The sequence below is a fragment of the Pseudochaenichthys georgianus genome, unplaced genomic scaffold (assembly GCF_902827115.2).
Source record: "Pseudochaenichthys georgianus unplaced genomic scaffold, fPseGeo1.2 scaffold_683_arrow_ctg1, whole genome shotgun sequence".
Taxonomy (NCBI): Eukaryota; Metazoa; Chordata; class Actinopteri; order Perciformes; family Channichthyidae; genus Pseudochaenichthys; species Pseudochaenichthys georgianus.
Window position 1 is genome coordinate 4,821 of NW_027263237.1, and position 16,859 is coordinate 21,679.

General features: G+C 41.2%; 1 protein-coding gene across 1 annotated transcript; it reads right to left on the minus strand.

The window, feature by feature from the left end:
- Positions 1–214: 214 nt before the first annotated feature.
- On the minus strand, positions 215–16,416 carry LOC117443823 (guanine nucleotide-binding protein subunit alpha-14-like). The gene is made up of 7 exons (XM_034079654.2): positions 16,036–16,416; positions 11,474–11,658; positions 7,108–7,262; positions 5,636–5,776; positions 3,678–3,807; positions 2,190–2,343; positions 215–1,007 (listed from the first exon to the last, which is right to left on the minus strand). Exons 1-7 carry the CDS (start codon positions 16,151–16,153, stop codon positions 817–819), a joined length of 1,074 nt encoding a protein of 357 aa, XP_033935545.1. The 5' UTR covers positions 16,154–16,416; the 3' UTR covers positions 215–816.
- Between the last annotated feature and the right edge of the window lie 443 nt (positions 16,417–16,859).

The following is a 16,859-nucleotide window of genomic DNA, read 5'->3' on the forward strand; positions in this document are numbered from 1 at the left end:
AATACAAGTAACTCTTATATAATAACCCAGGTGGATCATTAACTCGGGCTGAACCAGAAAGGTCAGAGCTTCGTCATACCACCGAAATCTAAAGTCAAAATCAACATTTCAGCACTGTGTGTATCTTTCATTTTAACATCAGGCTAAAATAATGTTGTTAGTACAGTTAGATTAAAAATAATTGATGAAACATTTTGCGTTTTAAAGTCCAAAAGTCAACATTTATTGGAGTAAAAATAGATGTAATAATTTCCAAAATTAAACAAGATGTTTATTTACAGCTGTATCAAGAAGGTGGTGCAGCAGCGAGCTAACTGCGCTATAATTTACATTCATCTCAACAAAAAGTTATTGTTTAAGGGGCGACTACTTCTTATATTATTATTATTATCATTACATTAAATCATATTAATGTAAATTAAATAATTCTTATTTAATTATTGCATTATATTTCATAATAATGATCATACATAACATTTGTATAGCACTCAGGGTAGCTAAAGTTGCTTTACATTAGCAAAACATTAAAGGTTTTTAAAGATAAGTCATTAAAGGTAATCCTAAGAGAAAACAAATACATTTAAAATTAGAAGGGAATAAATAAAAACCACCCGAACAAACCCTAAGGTCCGGCACCTGTTTTCAGGGGGTTTTCTTAAATAGGATAACAATACACACTTCCAGTCTCTTACCTGAACGGCTGCCTACCCCTGATGTCTTTGAACACACTGCAGCCGACAAGAGATTACAAAAAAGTCCATAACGTTTTACGACATGTGACCGAAGGCTCCTTCTTCTTCCTGTCTGCACCCCGCCTTATTCCAGGTTAAATACGTCAATGTTCTCCTGGAAGATTGTGTCTTTGACCGAGCTGAAGACGATCTTGATGTTCTTGGTGTCCGTGGCACAGGTGAAGTGTTTGTAGAGACTTTTGGGATGGCCGCTGTGGTTCTGCATGTACAGTTGCAAGATGAACTCTTGTGCTGCTATGGCATCTCCCTGAGGACCTGTGGAGGACAGAGAGGACATTACATTCTGAGAGACGATCCATCGTCTCCCAACAGAGAGACATCTTAAAGCAGGGGAGTCCAAACTGTTCTCACTGAGGGCCACATATAGAAAAACATACGAAGGGCTGGACCTCACTAGCGGCGAGGCATATTGCTTCCTAAATTAAATCCCGAGTTAGCAGATTCAATCAAATACGTATATCACAGCTCTCCATCAGTTTGCATTTATTTCGTAGGCAGCTCGTTCAAAACAGAAGCCTCAGATTGCTCATGAAAAGGGGAAATATGAAGGGTCTATTTCAAGCGTGTTATGTAAATAAATTATTGTGCTTTTTCATCAACAAAGATTGACTGAATTTATTTGAAAAGTGGGATTATTAACACACACATATATATATTTATATATATATATATATATATATCTAAGAAGTACAATATAAGACAAGCACAAGTTTCAGGTTTTCCAATACTGTTTGGTCATTCCAGAGGTCTGTTAATTTTTGCTAACAGACCGTTGCTAAGAGAAAAGACCGTTGCTAAGGATAACATACCGTTACTAAGGATAACAACTATATATAAACACTAAGCGTCTTTGAGTTTCCTGAAAAGCGCTATACAAGTCTCATGTATTATTATTATTATTATTGTTATAACAGACCGTTGCTAAGGAGAACAGACCGTTGCTAAGGAGAACAGAACGTTGCTAAGGAGAACAGACCGTTGCTAAGGAGAACAGAACGTTGCTAAGGAGAACAGACCGTTGCTAAGGAGAACAGAACGTTGCTAAGGAGAACAGAACGTTGCTGAGGAGGATAAAGGGACTATGTGCTGTCATATCAATCTGCAGAAAGCAGTCGGTGGTTAATTTAACGACAGCTGTGGACATCAAACATTTCATTCATCAGAAAACCCCGTGGAATACTTTAGGAGTATTTATTTTTATATTTGTGCCAGGAAAGAAAAGAAAAAGAGCAAATCATTTTAGTTGCACCTAAATATGCAGTTTGGCAGTTTTATTTATAACAAAGCAGAGTATATAAAAGAACGTTATATGTTTTGAAGGCAGTTGGATGTGTGAAAGGAAGTCAACAGTACACCACTTCCCTCTGAAAGGTTGAGTTGATATGGAGCCTTAAAGAGTAAAAAGGGATTGTATTCACAGAGAAGAGCATGCTTTACCTTTGAAGGCCGGGAAGTATGTCGCCAGATGAGAGCGTAAGATCTTCTCCTCCAGCAGGTCCTTTTTGTTCAGGAAGAGGATGGTGGAGGACTCCTGGAAAAAGGAGTAGGAGAGGATGGTCTTGAACAAGGCGAGGCTTTCTTGCAGTCGATTCTGGAGAAAAGAGACGGGAGAAAAGTCAAAAAGACTGATATAAGGTTTTTTAAAGATATATTAAAAGGTCTCCTATTATACTGTTCTTCATCACTACATCACAGGTCTCAGATATATACAGAGCCTGTCTCTGATTGGTTGAAACACCAAACAGATCATCGCAGCATTACCCATAATCCCCTCTGTTTCAGCCCTGTTTCCAAAGTGCTGATTCTCTGTCTGTGACTTCAGATGAAAACAAGGAGCCCCTCCCCACGCCCCCCTGAGAGACATTTGGTTACAAAGAACTCAATGGAGCTCTAGAGGAGATTCAGGTGATAAGGGGGGGGGGTACCTTGTTGCTGATTGGCTAATGGCTACACAAGACAACACATCGTTATGACATCATCAAGTGGCCAAAATCTGATCAGCTCGTTTTCAGACAGGTTTTTATAGAAATGGATCAAAAAGAGAGAAAATCTTTGTTCCTGAAACTTTCAGAGTCTCTTTCCACAGAGGGGACACATGTTGATGTAGAAGAGACATGAAGAAGAGGGGACACGTGTTGATGTAGAAGAGACATGAAGAAGAGGGGACACATGTTGATGTAGAGGAGACATGAAGAAGAGGGGACACATGTTGATGTAGAAGAGACATGAAGAAGAGGGGACACGTGTTGATGTAGAAGAGACATGAAGAAGAGGGGACACATGTTGATGTAGAGGAGACATGGAGAAGAGGGGACACATGTTGATGTAGAAGAGACATGGAGAAGAGGGGACACATGTTGATGTAGAAGAGACATGAAGAAGAGGGGACACATGTTGATGTAGAAGAGACATGAAGAAGAGGGGACACATGTTGATGTAGAAGAGACATGAAGAAGAGGGACACATGTTGATGTAGAAGAGACATGGAGAAGAGGGGACACATGTTGATGTAGAAGAGACATGGAGAAGAGGGGACACATGTTGATGTAGAAGAGACATGAAGAAGAGGGGACACATGTTGATGTAGAAGAGACATGAAGAAGAGGGGACACATGTTGAGGTAGAAGAGACATGAAGAAGAGAGGACACATGTTGATGTAGAAGAGACATGGAGAAGAGGGGACACATGTTGATGTAGAAGAGACATGGAGAAGAGGGGACACATGTTGATGAAGAAGAGACATGGAGAAGAGGGGACACATGTTGATGTAGAAGAGACATGAAGAAGAGGGGACACATGTTGATGTAGAAGAGACATGAAGAAGAGGGGACACATGTTGATGAAGAAGAGACGTGAAGAAGTGGATTTTGCACAATAGGTGACCTGTAAATAAATGTAGCTGTGGCAGAAGAAAGTAAACTCACATCGTTCTCGCTCTCGAAAAGGACCTGGTCGTACTCGCTGAGCGCCGCCAGGAAGATGATGGTCTTGACGTTTTCAAAGCAGTGGATCCACTTCCTCCTCTCAGAGCGCTGCCCCCCCACATCCACCATCCTGAAAGAGACACACGGTCAAGTATTAAAATAATGAAAGGTTATGAAAGGAATAGTTCTCCATTTGACTTTTGCCGAGAGATGGATGCTTAATATGAAGCTGTAGATTGGCGCAGCATAAATACTAGAAACAACAAAAAACTAAACGCACACTAATTATTATGTCATGTGATAAATGCAGGGCCGGCTCTGACCAATTTGCTGCCCTAGGCAAGATTTTAGCTGGCGCCCCCCCCCCCCAAATGCAGACACTTACACTTACTAAGATTCGCGCATGCATGGTTGTGGCATTACCACCGACACAGAAAGATATGGACACAAGATGTGTGCAACTGTATTTAGTTTCCTATCCATTTGAACATGATTTAAGTGGGGGGGGACCTCACCTCCTCTAGGGGGGTCCGGGGGCATGCACCCCCGGGAAGATTTTTAAATGTTGAAGTTAAAAGCATTAATCTGGTGAACTTTGAGAGCAACATTAGGAGATCTATGGATACATCTCTCAACACCCATATGAAACAGAACTGTAAGCAGATTTTCTTTTTCTTTATGGATATTTTACAAATCACTCCCCTTTCAAACTGTATTCTTGTTTATTAATAACAACTTTTTTGTACTGTCATATATTATTTTATACCTGTTTTTCACCTGTTCTCTTATTTTTTAACTTAACTATAATGATCATATAAAGGTGTGCCTTTACCTCACTGAGCTGAGGTTATCAGAGCCTCTCAGTCTTTCAGGAGAGAGCTCTCTAAAGCTCCCCCCCCCCCCGTGGCCGCTTACACAGTAAATTCCAATGTTAATAAAAGCACACAGAAGCTGTGTACGTTTTTTGGGAGTTTGATTTATTTTAAATGAACACAAATATAAAATTAAAACCTATAATTGCACACTACCATTATTTAAAAAAAAAAATAACAATTTCACATAAACCTCTGGTTTTTACTGGGGCTGGGGCAGTTCAACTTGATTTTTGGGTGGGGGGGGGGGTGCCATAGTTTATGGGTGCTGTACGCAATATAGGCGTAGTTCTGTTAATATAAGATAATAAGATGTACTTTGTTGATCCAAAATCGGGAAATTGTGTTGTTATGAAATTTCGAAAAATATCTTTTTAATTTCTAACTTTTTTTTCTTTTTCTCCCCAATTTTTGGCGCCCCCTATGGGTTGATGCGCCCTTAGCATTCGCCTATACTGCCTATGCCGAGGGCCGGCCCTGGATAAATGGAATGTGCTTGTTGGTGAGCTATTAGCATGCTAACATATGCTAATCGACCTGCTGATTTCATAGTTAGCCCGTAAGTAAAGTTTATTTATAAAGCGCTTTTCACAGACAAAGTCACAAAGTGCTTGAATAAACAATAAGACATCCACATAGGAGGCGTACAACGATCAATGAACCCACATGTTAAGAAGTCATAAAAGCACCAGAGCATAAAAGACATGACAGTGGTGTGTTCTCCTACAATACTTGGAAAAGCTTTGTCTTTGTCTCAATGTGTTGTAACTCCAAAATGTTGCACAACTTCCTTGAGAGAAAAACATTGTCAGCAACTTGGAATGCAATTATTTGTGTGTTTCTTTAGACAGAGAATTAAAACAATGCACCATCCCGCTACTGTCATTGGCCGCGGTCTCCTTCAAACTGGTTATTAGATCTGCTGCTAAAGTTTAAGTTACAAAGTGATATTGTTTTCGTGTTTAGTTTTCTGGCAATAAACGTTCAAGAGCAATCAATCAAAATGCCCAGTGGATTTTTGTACTGCGAGTCCGACACTGCTTCCCGGCCCCAAGCTCTCCGTGCAGAAAAGAAACGATAGCCTACCTGAAGATGATCTTATTGAACTGATGTGCAATGTCGAAGGGGTATTCGATGATGCCGGTGGTGGGGACCCTGACCCTCAAGATGTCCTGAACATCGGGGATAAACGACCGGGTTGTGATTCTGTCCAAGTCGGTCAGGTAACTGAGGGGTGAAAAAACAAAGCATTCACGCTTAACATCCTGCTTGGATATGGCTATGCTTTTTCCCACTTAGTGTAGATGTAAGAACGGCCACTGCTGCATCGATGTCGCTCCATGAGACCGCTTAATGCAGGGGTTCCCAACCTGGGGGGGCAACAGCGGTAATTAAAGTTTGAAAGTCTCAAAATGCTACAACTACTGTCACAAACTGGATGAATGTGAAGTGTTGTGTTAAAGGAGGATGAAAGTGTAATCAAGGAGCACTATTGGAGAGACTTTGATGGTTATTGGACTCAGGATTAATTCATCTGGATTCCCGCTGTATGAAGAAATGAAAGGACGGCGGAAGTGGAATTCACAAAGGGATTAAACTGTTTAAAACACGCTCAAAGTAAGCCGGATTTTGCCGATGTGTTTATGTGGATTCAAAAGTCGTAAATAATCTACAAAATGGAGGAGACCGATCTGATCGGAGCAACTGACAAATAATCCAACTGAAACCGGCATGGACAATGGCTATGTTTTAAAAATGCGCTTATCCAGAAAGCCCGGTGGACACTTTACGGGCAGAAGAAACATTTCTATAGAAAGAATTATACATTTCTGTCTTTTTATGCCTTTAATAGCCAATAAAATGAATTTATCAATTATTTTTTATATTTTATTGTAATGTAGAGACAAGGCTTTTAGTGACAATCATGTATTGCGTTATATATGTAAAACAAATTAAAAAAAGTCTAAATATGTTATTTGGCCTCAAATAACCTGCGGCCTGGCGCCCCCCTGCACCCCCCCTGCACCCCCCCCTGCACCCCCCCTGCGATCGTTGGGAACCACTGGCTTAACGGATGTATAAAGAGAACGTTGACATCCCCATGTTAACAACACTCAAGTAATATCACGTCTAATCTAAGTCCATGAATTTGATCGATTCATTAACCTTAATAAGCAGCTAATGGCATTGCCATCAGTGCAAGCTACGATGTAGAAACAGCGTAGGTGTAGGGCAAGCAGAGTATTTACGATAATCAAAAAGACAAGCGAAACAAACAAGCGATAAGGCGACAGATTGTTTGGGAGAATTTCTTCTTAACACCCATGGTGAATAATTTAAAGATGAATGAACATTTACTCAGCTCTGATCGATGACATATGACCATGAAGATACTCTGCGGAGCGAATTCATATTTCGTGGGTTTGAAACACCAAACGTGATGCCTTTAGTCAGTACTTCTACTTTTACCAGAGTATTTTTAAACATGAGTATCTGTACTTCTACTTGAGGAAAGGATGCGTGTACTTTTGCCCCCTCTGAGTATATTAAGGTCTTACTATTTGGCAGAGTCTGATAACTGGAACTCCCTCCGGCGGTCGTAGCACCTCTGAACACCTCGGTCGCTCCACAGTCTCTTAACGGCCTCCGTCTGCCAAGCCTCCAACGTGAGAACCTGGTCGTCCTCCACCTGGCTCAGCTTCTGTGCATGGCTCTGACACACACACACACACACACACACACACACACACACACACACACACACACACACACACACACACACACACACACACACACACACACACACACACACACACACACACACACACACACACACACACACACACACACACACACACACACACACACACACACACACACACACACACACACACACACACACACACACACACACACACACACACACACACACACACACACACACACAGAGAGAGAGAGAGAGAGGGATATAAACAATCACTTTCAACATTTAACTGACTTATTAATAGACGAGTACCGGATAGCTTCTCTTGGAAAACTGGACTTAAAGGCAAAATCCTCTTCCTCATGTCTCCTCTACATCAACATGTGTCCCCTCTTCTTCATGTCTCCTCTACATCAACATGTGTCCCCTCTTCTTCATGTCTCTTCTTCATCAACGTGTGTCCCCTCTTCTTCATGTCTCTTCTACATCAACATGTGTCCCCTCTTCTTCATGTCTCTTCTTCATCAACGTGTGTCCCCTCTTCTTCATGTCTCTTCTACATCAACATGTGTCCCCTCTTCTTCATGTCTCTTCTACATCAACATGTGTCCCCTCTTCTTCATGTCTCTTCTACATCAACATGTGTCCCCTCTTCTTCATGTCTCTTCTACATCAACATGTGTCCCCTCTTCTTCATGTCTCTTCTACATCAACATGTGTCCCCTCTTCTTCATGTCTCTTCTTCATCAACGTGTGTCCCCTCTTCTTCATGTCTCTTCTACATCAACATGTGTCCCCTCTTCTTCATGTCTCTTCTACATCAACATGTGTCCCCTCTTCTTCATGTCTCTCCTACATCAACATGTGTCCCCTCTTCTTCATGTCTCTCCTACACCAACATGTGTCCCCTCTTCTTCATGTCTCTTCTACATCAACATGTGTCCCCTCTTCTCCATGTCTCTTCTACATCAACATGTGTCCCCTCTTCTTCATGTCTCTTCTACATCAACATGTGTCCCCTCTTCTTCATGTCTCTTCTACATCAACATGTGTCCCCTCTTCTCCATGTCTCTTCTACATCAACATGTGTCCCCTCTTCTTCATGTCTCTTCTACATCAACATGTGTCCCCTCTTCTTCATGTCTCTTCTACATCAACATGTGTCCCCTCTTCTTCATGTCTCTTCTTCATCAACGTGTGTCCCCTCTTCTTCATGTCTCTTCTACATCAACATGTGTCCCCTCTTCTTCATGTCTCCTCTACATCAACATGTGTCCCCTCTTCTTCATGTCTCTCCTACATCAACATGTGTCCCCTCTTCTTCATGTCTCTTCTACACCAACATGTGTCCCCTCTTCTTCATGTCTCTTCTACACCAACATGTGTCCCCTCTTCTTCATGTCTCTTCTACATCAACATGTGTCCCCTCTTCTTCATGTCTCTTCTACATCAACATGTGTCCCCTCTTCTTCATGTCTCTTCTACATCAACATGTGTCCCCTCTTCTCCATGTCTCTTCTACATCAACATGTGTCCCCTCTTCTTCATGTCTCCTCTACATCAACATGTGTCCCCTCTTCTTCATGTCTCTTCTTCATCAACGTGTGTCCCCTCTTCTTCATGTCTCTTCTACATCAACATGTGTCCCCTCTTCTTCATGTCTCTTCTTCATCAACGTGTGTCCCCTCTTCTTCATGTCTCTTCTACATCAACATGTGTCCCCTCTTCTTCATGTCTCTTCTACATCAACATGTGTCCCCTCTTCTTCATGTCTCTTCTACATCAACATGTGTCCCCTCTTCTTCATGTCTCTTCTACATCAACATGTGTCCCCTCTTCTTCATGTCTCTTCTACATCAACATGTGTCCCCTCTTCTTCATGTCTCTTCTTCATCAACGTGTGTCCCCTCTTCTTCATGTCTCTTCTACATCAACATGTGTCCCCTCTTCTTCATGTCTCCTCTACATCAACATGTGTCCCCTCTTCTTCATGTCTCTCCTACATCAACATGTGTCCCCTCTTCTTCATGTCTCTCCTACACCAACATGTGTCCCCTCTTCTTCATGTCTCTTCTACATCAACATGTGTCCCCTCTTCTCCATGTCTCTTCTACATCAACATGTGTCCCCTCTTCTTCATGTCTCTTCTACATCAACATGTGTCCCCTCTTCTTCATGTCTCTTCTACATCAACATGTGTCCCCTCTTCTCCATGTCTCTTCTACATCAACATGTGTCCCCTCTTCTTCATGTCTCTTCTACATCAACATGTGTCCCCTCTTCTTCATGTCTCTTCTACATCAACATGTGTCCCCTCTTCTTCATGTCTCTTCTTCATCAACGTGTGTCCCCTCTTCTTCATGTCTCTTCTACATCAACATGTGTCCCCTCTTCTTCATGTCTCCTCTACATCAACATGTGTCCCCTCTTCTTCATGTCTCTCCTACATCAACATGTGTCCCCTCTTCTTCATGTCTCTTCTACACCAACATGTGTCCCCTCTTCTTCATGTCTCTTCTACACCAACATGTGTCCCCTCTTCTTCATGTCTCTTCTACATCAACATGTGTCCCCTCTTCTTCATGTCTCTTCTACATCAACATGTGTCCCCTCTTCTTCATGTCTCTTCTACATCAACATGTGTCCCCTCTTCTCCATGTCTCTTCTACATCAACATGTGTCCCCTCTTCTTCATGTCTCTTCTACATCAACATGTGTCCCCTCTTCTTCATGTCTCTTCGACATCAACATGTGTCCCCTCTTCTTCATGTCTCTTCTTCATCAACGTGTGTCCCCTCTTCTTCATGTCTCTTCTACATCAACATGTGTCCCCTCTTCTTCATGTCTCCTCTACATCAACATGTGTCCCCTCTTCTTCATGTCTCTCCTACATCAACATGTGTCCCCTCTTCTTCATGTCTCTTCTACACCAACATGTGTCCCCTCTTCTTCATGTCTCTTCTACATCAACATGTGTCCCCTCTTCTTCATGTCTCTTCTACATCAACATGTGTCCCCTCTTCTTCATGTCTCTTCTACATCAACATGTGTCCCCTCTTCTTCATGTCTCTTCTACATCAACATGTGTCCCCTCTTCTCCATGTCTCTTCTACATCAACATGTGTCCCCTCTTCTTCATGTCTCTTCTACATCAACATGTGTCCCCTCTTCTTCATGTCTCTTCTACATCAACATGTGTCCCCTCTTCTTCATGTCTCTTCTTCATCAACGTGTGTCCCCTCTTCTTCATGTCTCTTCTACATCAACGTGTGTCCCCTCTTCTTCATGTCTCCTCTACATCAACATGTGTCCCCTCTTCTTCATGTCTCTTCTACATCAACATGTCTCCCCTCTTCTTCATGTCTCTCCTACATCAACATGTGTCCCCTCTTCTTCATGTGTCTTCTACATCAACATGTCTCCCCTCTTCTTCATGTCTCTTCTACATCAACATGTGTCCCCTCTTCTTCATGTCTCTTCTACATCAACATGTGTCCCCTCTTCTTCATGTCTCTTCTACATCAACATGTGTCCCCTCTTCTTCATGTCTCTTCTACATCAACATGTGTCCCCTCTTCTTCATGTCTCTTCAACATCAACAAGTGTCCCCTCTTCTTCATGTCTCTTCTACATCAACATGTGTCCCCTCTTCTTCATGTCTCTTCAACATCAACATGTGTCCCCTCTTCTCCATGTCTCTTCTACATCAACATGTGTCCCCTCTTCTTCATGTCTCTTCTACATCAACATGTGTCCCCTCTTCTTCATGTCTCTTCTACATCAACATGTGTCCCCTCTTCTTCATGTCTCTTCTACATCAACATGTGTCCCCTCTTCTTCATGTCTCTTCAACATCAACAAGTGTCCCCTCTTCTTCATGTCTCTTCTACATCAACATGTGTCCCCTCTTCTCCATGTCTCTTCTACATCAACATGTGTCCCCTCTTCTTCATGTCTCTTCTACATCAACATGTGTCCCCTCTTCTTCATGTCTCTTCTACATCAAATGTCTCTCAGAGGGGCGTGGAGAGGGGCTCCTTATTTTAATCTAAAGTAACAGACAGAGAATCAGCACTTTGGAAACAGGGCTGAAACAGAGGGGATTATGGGTAATGCTGCAATGATCTGTTTGGCGTTTCAGCCAATCAGAGACAGGCTCTGTGTATATCTGAGACCTGTGATGGGGGGACAGGGGACCTTTAAACCCTGCAGTTTCTCACAATGTTCTGGTCGTCGTCGTAGTCGATCCGCAGCGCCGTCATGGCGCTGATCAGCGCCTTGACGGCCGTGATGATGTTCTGGTGCACGAGGCGAGTGAAGCCTTTCCTGTCAGCTTCACTGTATCCCGCGCCATGAAGGATCCTCATCTGTTTGATGAAAGTGCTCTTCCCACTTTCCCCAGTCCCTAGGCAAACGAGATGAACGAGACGCAAAGGATGAGACATGGAATCAGATCAAAGCCACGCCAGAAATAGGACAAACACTTAAAAATAAAACCAGCCAGACATCAATCAGCTGTAGCTCAACGGGACTTCGGCAAACAGGAACAACAAGTTATTTGATTAACAATGGAAGAATACTTTTAGATGTTTCAGAGGTTTTTTATATATCTACCCCGAGGCTATAGAGGGGAGTGGGTGCATCTGCCCACCTTCCATTTGTTTCTATCAAACACTCCAAAGCTGATCTTATTACTCACTTGGATATAAGAGCAAATAGATGTCATTAAATGCACTTACATCCATGGCAAATCATAAACACGTCAGACATTAACAACCTACATAAAAACGACAAGACATGCAACAGAAAGGAATACAAAGGAAAGTTAATCAGCCACTTCCTGCCACCTGGTAGTTCCTCTGGACTGGATACGAGAGTCAGCTAAGCAAACAAAATGGCTAAACACGTTAACCATTAGTCAGAGCTTTACCGGGGGGGATCCAACCTCCAGACTTGAGCTGAGGTTTAAATTCGCGCTGACCTTTAAACAAAGTCACTCATGTAATGCATCGTTTTCAACAGAACCAAAGTGGGCTGTTTTGATAGTTGAAAATCAAAAGCTTGATTTAATAAGACGGCTGTATACTCATCGTCGTCGCTGTCCAACGAAAGGATTATGTTTTAATGTCCTGCACTGAGCGTTTCTAACCGATATGTCATGTATTTGCATAATGCATGTTCCCTTCAATAGTGTTTATAGATTGGTTTATCTTCACAGCCTACTGTATACTTTCTACTTTTTAATGCTGCTTTAATTCAGTTTTTTTTATTTTAGTATTGTTTATTTCTACTCTTTAAGCCCCCGTCACACTGTCCCGAAGTTGACACCCGATGGACACACGAGTATGGAATTGTGAATTTCGCACGAAGATGGCCCCGAACCACACACGAAGACATTTACATTTAAGACGTACAACTGCAACGAAAGTAACACAAACAATTATGTTACAGTACTATGATACTGTACTGATATCTTCAGACTTTGATCTTTACTTTATCCGTCTTTATATGGAGAAGATATTAAGTTTTCTCCGTCATGTTGTTTCCATAGCAACAACACCTTCCTGTCAACTCGCCTTCAAAATAATATATTATATCCTTTTTAGTTTCACAGAACACAAATTGGGTTATTTACATAATATGTTTACATGATTTTGTTGTGCAATAAAACAACCCGATGGACACACGATAAAGGAAATGTTCAAATTCGGCTGTGATCGCAACATCGGGCCGTTCGTGAGGCATCTAAGCCATCGTATGACCGCTGGTGGAGTTTCTCAGGCTCCGGCAGCAACTTCGTGAGCGGTGGCAAAATCGTTGGCATGCCAAACAATTGCCGAAGGACCTCGAGAAAGTTCATTTTCGTGTTGAATTCGTGTGTCCATGTTGCCCTTCGTAAGGCCATCGTGAGGGCATCTTGTTATCCTCGGTGCCATCGGGCATTCGCCCCGATCAGAGTGAGGGTGAATGCACCGATGATAACACGAAGATGACACGACTTGACAAGATGCCCTCACGAGTGCCTTACGAAGTTGCCGCTCACGAAGTTGCTGCCGGAGCCTGAGAAACTCCACCGGCGGTCGTACGATGGCTTAGATGCCTCACGAACGGCCCGATGTTGCTACGATCACAGCCGAATTTCAACATTTCCTCTATCGTGTGTCCATCGGGTGTCAATTTCAGGACAGTGTGACAGGGGCTTAAATGTATGCAATGCCTAGTTTTGTTTTTGTGTTTTTTTTATGCTGCTGCAACGCAAACATTTCCCAAATTGGGAACAATAAAGTACCTCTTATATTATCTTAATGCATCTAGACCAGGGGTCTCAAACTCAAGGCCCGGGGGCCAAATCCGGCCCGCAACTTCATTTTCTGCGGCCCCACAAAGAATATAATACGTTTATTATACGGTTACATGCCGATTTACAGAAGCACGTTGCCCATAAACTACATGTCCCACAATGCATCTCAAATATGCCTTCTTTCTCAAAATGTCTTTTTCTCCAGAATGTTCTTTTCTTTTTCAATCATTTTGTGACATTCTCACTGAAGAGACTTCCAATTATTTGCCCTATCTTCTGCTTTCACATGTAGTTAATTATTAAGTTATTACCCTATCCGATAATAATCCAATGCAGAGGCAATAATGTAATATAATACATTATTTTATATTAAATATCTATATATGTCTTTTTATATAGTCTTAAAGTTACAACCGGCCCTTTAAGTGCAACCATAATGCGAATGTGGCCCGTGATGAAATTGAGTTTGACATCCCTGATGTAGACGAATCAGACAAATGCTAAAAGGTTGCATGCATGGGTTAGGGCTGACCTAGCATGACCCTTTACGGCTATGTGAGGAATGCAGAAGGAACCGGTAACTACTTCAAAAAAACAACAACAATCCATTCAACAGCACATACCAAAGCCTTGCCATCTATTGGTCCAGATACTTTTGGATTTGTCAGCTCAAGCCAACAATGACTTGCAGTTTAATGATACAGTCTGAGGTCAGTCCACCACTTTTAGATCACGAGGACATACTTCTGTTTTTGTTTCAACAACTTTTAGATGGATTGTCAACAAAGTTAAATCTGATTATCCTTCATTTTCTTTCAAATATGTGACGTAGATATTTTTCATTTTATTTTTATTTGTCCTGCTCATGGTACGCAAAACCAAATGTACAATAATTGCCACAAAAATAAATACAAATAGATGGTCTGCCCTTCATAATAATAATTATTATTATTTATTTTTTTCACAGCCAAACATAACGGTATCTTAGGACACGAAGAGAAACACACAAAAAACATACTTATTTCCCACTTGACGGATAACGGAAAGAAACAAAACATCACATGTATATGGAAAAGAAAAGTGCAACACCCTCATCTGAGTCCTACTGGAGAAGAAGGTGGAAAGCGACACATGATGATAATAATAATAACAATAACAACAATAACAATGGCACCCGCAAATACAGAGGAGGCATCACATCAAAGACTTCAAAAACATGAAGGACCAGAGTACCTAGACGTATTCACATTCTGCTTCATAGAGTCCCATCTTTCTTAATTTGTACAACTTCTTTAACTGAAAAATACAAATACAATTCTTTAGATCCTTGTGTTGAGAATTCCACAATTGTACACCAACTACCGAAATTAAGAGTAGTCCTTGCATATGGATGCTTACAATTTAATTTCCTTCTGTGGTCTTCCTCGTCTGCTTTTTGCCCTGTGCATTACTGATAATGCACAGGGCAAAAAGCAGAATGTTACCAGCATATTTACAACAGTTAATATATAGATATTATGATGGTGTTTTTATTATATGTGCACCATATTTAGATAGATAGATAGACAGAGAGAGAGATATAGACGGATGGATAGATAGGTAGATATATGGGTAGAGAGAGAGAGATTCTTTATTGATCCCAATTTGGGAAGTGTTTGCGTTGCAGCAGCATAAAAAACAAGGCAATGTACATAAAATAAATTAAGACACAAGATTAGCCAAAGATTTACCGCCATCCAGTGCCACGTTATGAACATGTTATACATGTTACCTGTTAAACAGCATGTTAGCATAGTCATTGTTAGCATGTTAGCTTGCTGATGTTAAAATGTAGCTTTAAGCACTCAAACAGCAGGCTAGACAATGCAGCCACAATTCTTATAATTAAAATAATAATATCTAAAAAAAATGACAGTGCTACAATTGTCACAACACGATGTTCTCCTTTTACAGGAACATTTTAGTTTAGCTAGTAACATTTACAAAGAAAAGACATGTTTGAGTAAAGGTGTTTTTCTTCAGTTCAACAAAACTGTTGTGGTTAAAACATTTAATTCACCTGAGCTGTAACCATGTGGTAACATATGACACTTTTAAAGTCACTTTATAGGCAACATTGAAATGCAGAGGTGGGAAGTAAATATGAAATGAACCTCCTTTTCACTTATATTAATATGATATTATATTATGATGTAAGGTTCAGTTAGCGTTGCACAAAAACAGTAACTTTTAACTTTTAGTACATTTCAGAGACTGTACTTTTACTTAAGTAAAAAGTTGAATCAGTACTTCTACTTTTACCAACGTCTTTTTTTACACAAGTATCTGTACTTCTACTTAAGTAAAGAGAGTTTGTACTTTTGCCACCTCTGTTTAAATGGAAATATCCATATTTCAAGGGAATATTTTAGTTTACTGGTAGTTAATTAGTTCCCATTAATGTCAGTGTAAAACCTATTGGAAGTTCTTTAAGAAACTCACCCAAAAGCAGCAGCTTCACCTCATTGTGAGACTTATTTTTGTCTTGTCGAAGTTGCCTCTCTATTTCTTTGTGCACCCTGAGGTTCTGCGTCTCCTCCTCAGACAGGCAGCACTCCATTGTTGTAAAAGTCCACAAACTGCACCACAGCTGACAGGGAGCAGAGAGGAAGAGGATTGGAAAATGATTTTAGTTTCGGGGGAAAGGCTTCTGTCCCACAACAGGTGGATTGGCGACTTTCCGCAGGCATTCTTCCTCGTGCCGGATCCAGTTCAGGTGCATTCCACATTCCCGAGGATGGGCAGACAGGAACCGAGCTGAAAGTTATGTAAGGACAGAACTATATGGAAAGCCAGCAGTGCCATGATATGCAAGTTTGTCTCTATAATGTATCAAATAAATTGAAAAAGTGGAGTTCATGGCACTGTTGGCTTTCCGTACAACAGGTCAATGAGCATATCAAATCATTTTAAAGAGTCCCTGTTGCTAACCTGTTCTTCTACTGTGACTCATAAACACTATCATTAAACTGAAGTTAGCTTTCTCCGAAGTACATTTCACCTGTCAAAACTTGGCAAAGGAGTATGAAAAATTATCCTGCCTGTTTTGTAGTCATTAACTCTGCGAAGAAAACGATTTCATAGGAACAATCAGACATAGAAAATGAACCACAAGAGTCTGTGTACATTTATGAATGTGCCAGGCTTGAAACTTCAAAAACCTAAAATCCTGTGTAAAAACATGGAAGTTTGAAAGAAGTGGGACAACATTTTTTAGCTTCTGCTGTATTTTACTGGTATTTAAAGCGGCTCATTTACTAGTGTAT

What these genes read in the sequence shown, in the direction of transcription:
- LOC117443823 (XM_034079654.2), bottom strand. Translation starts at nt 16,153, where the DNA reads ATGGAGTGCTGCCTGTCTGAGGAGGAGACGCAGAACCTCAGGGTGCAC. An exon ending in GGTGAAGCTGCTGCTTTTGG is followed by an intron (nt 11,659 to 16,035) that starts GTGAGTTTCTTA and finishes TCGTTTGCCTAG; the next exon opens with GGACTGGGGAAAGTGGGAAG. An exon ending in ATACTTCCCGGCCTTCAAAG is followed by an intron (nt 1,008 to 2,189) that starts GTAAAGCATGCT and finishes TGTCCTCCACAG; the next exon opens with GTCCTCAGGGAGATGCCATA.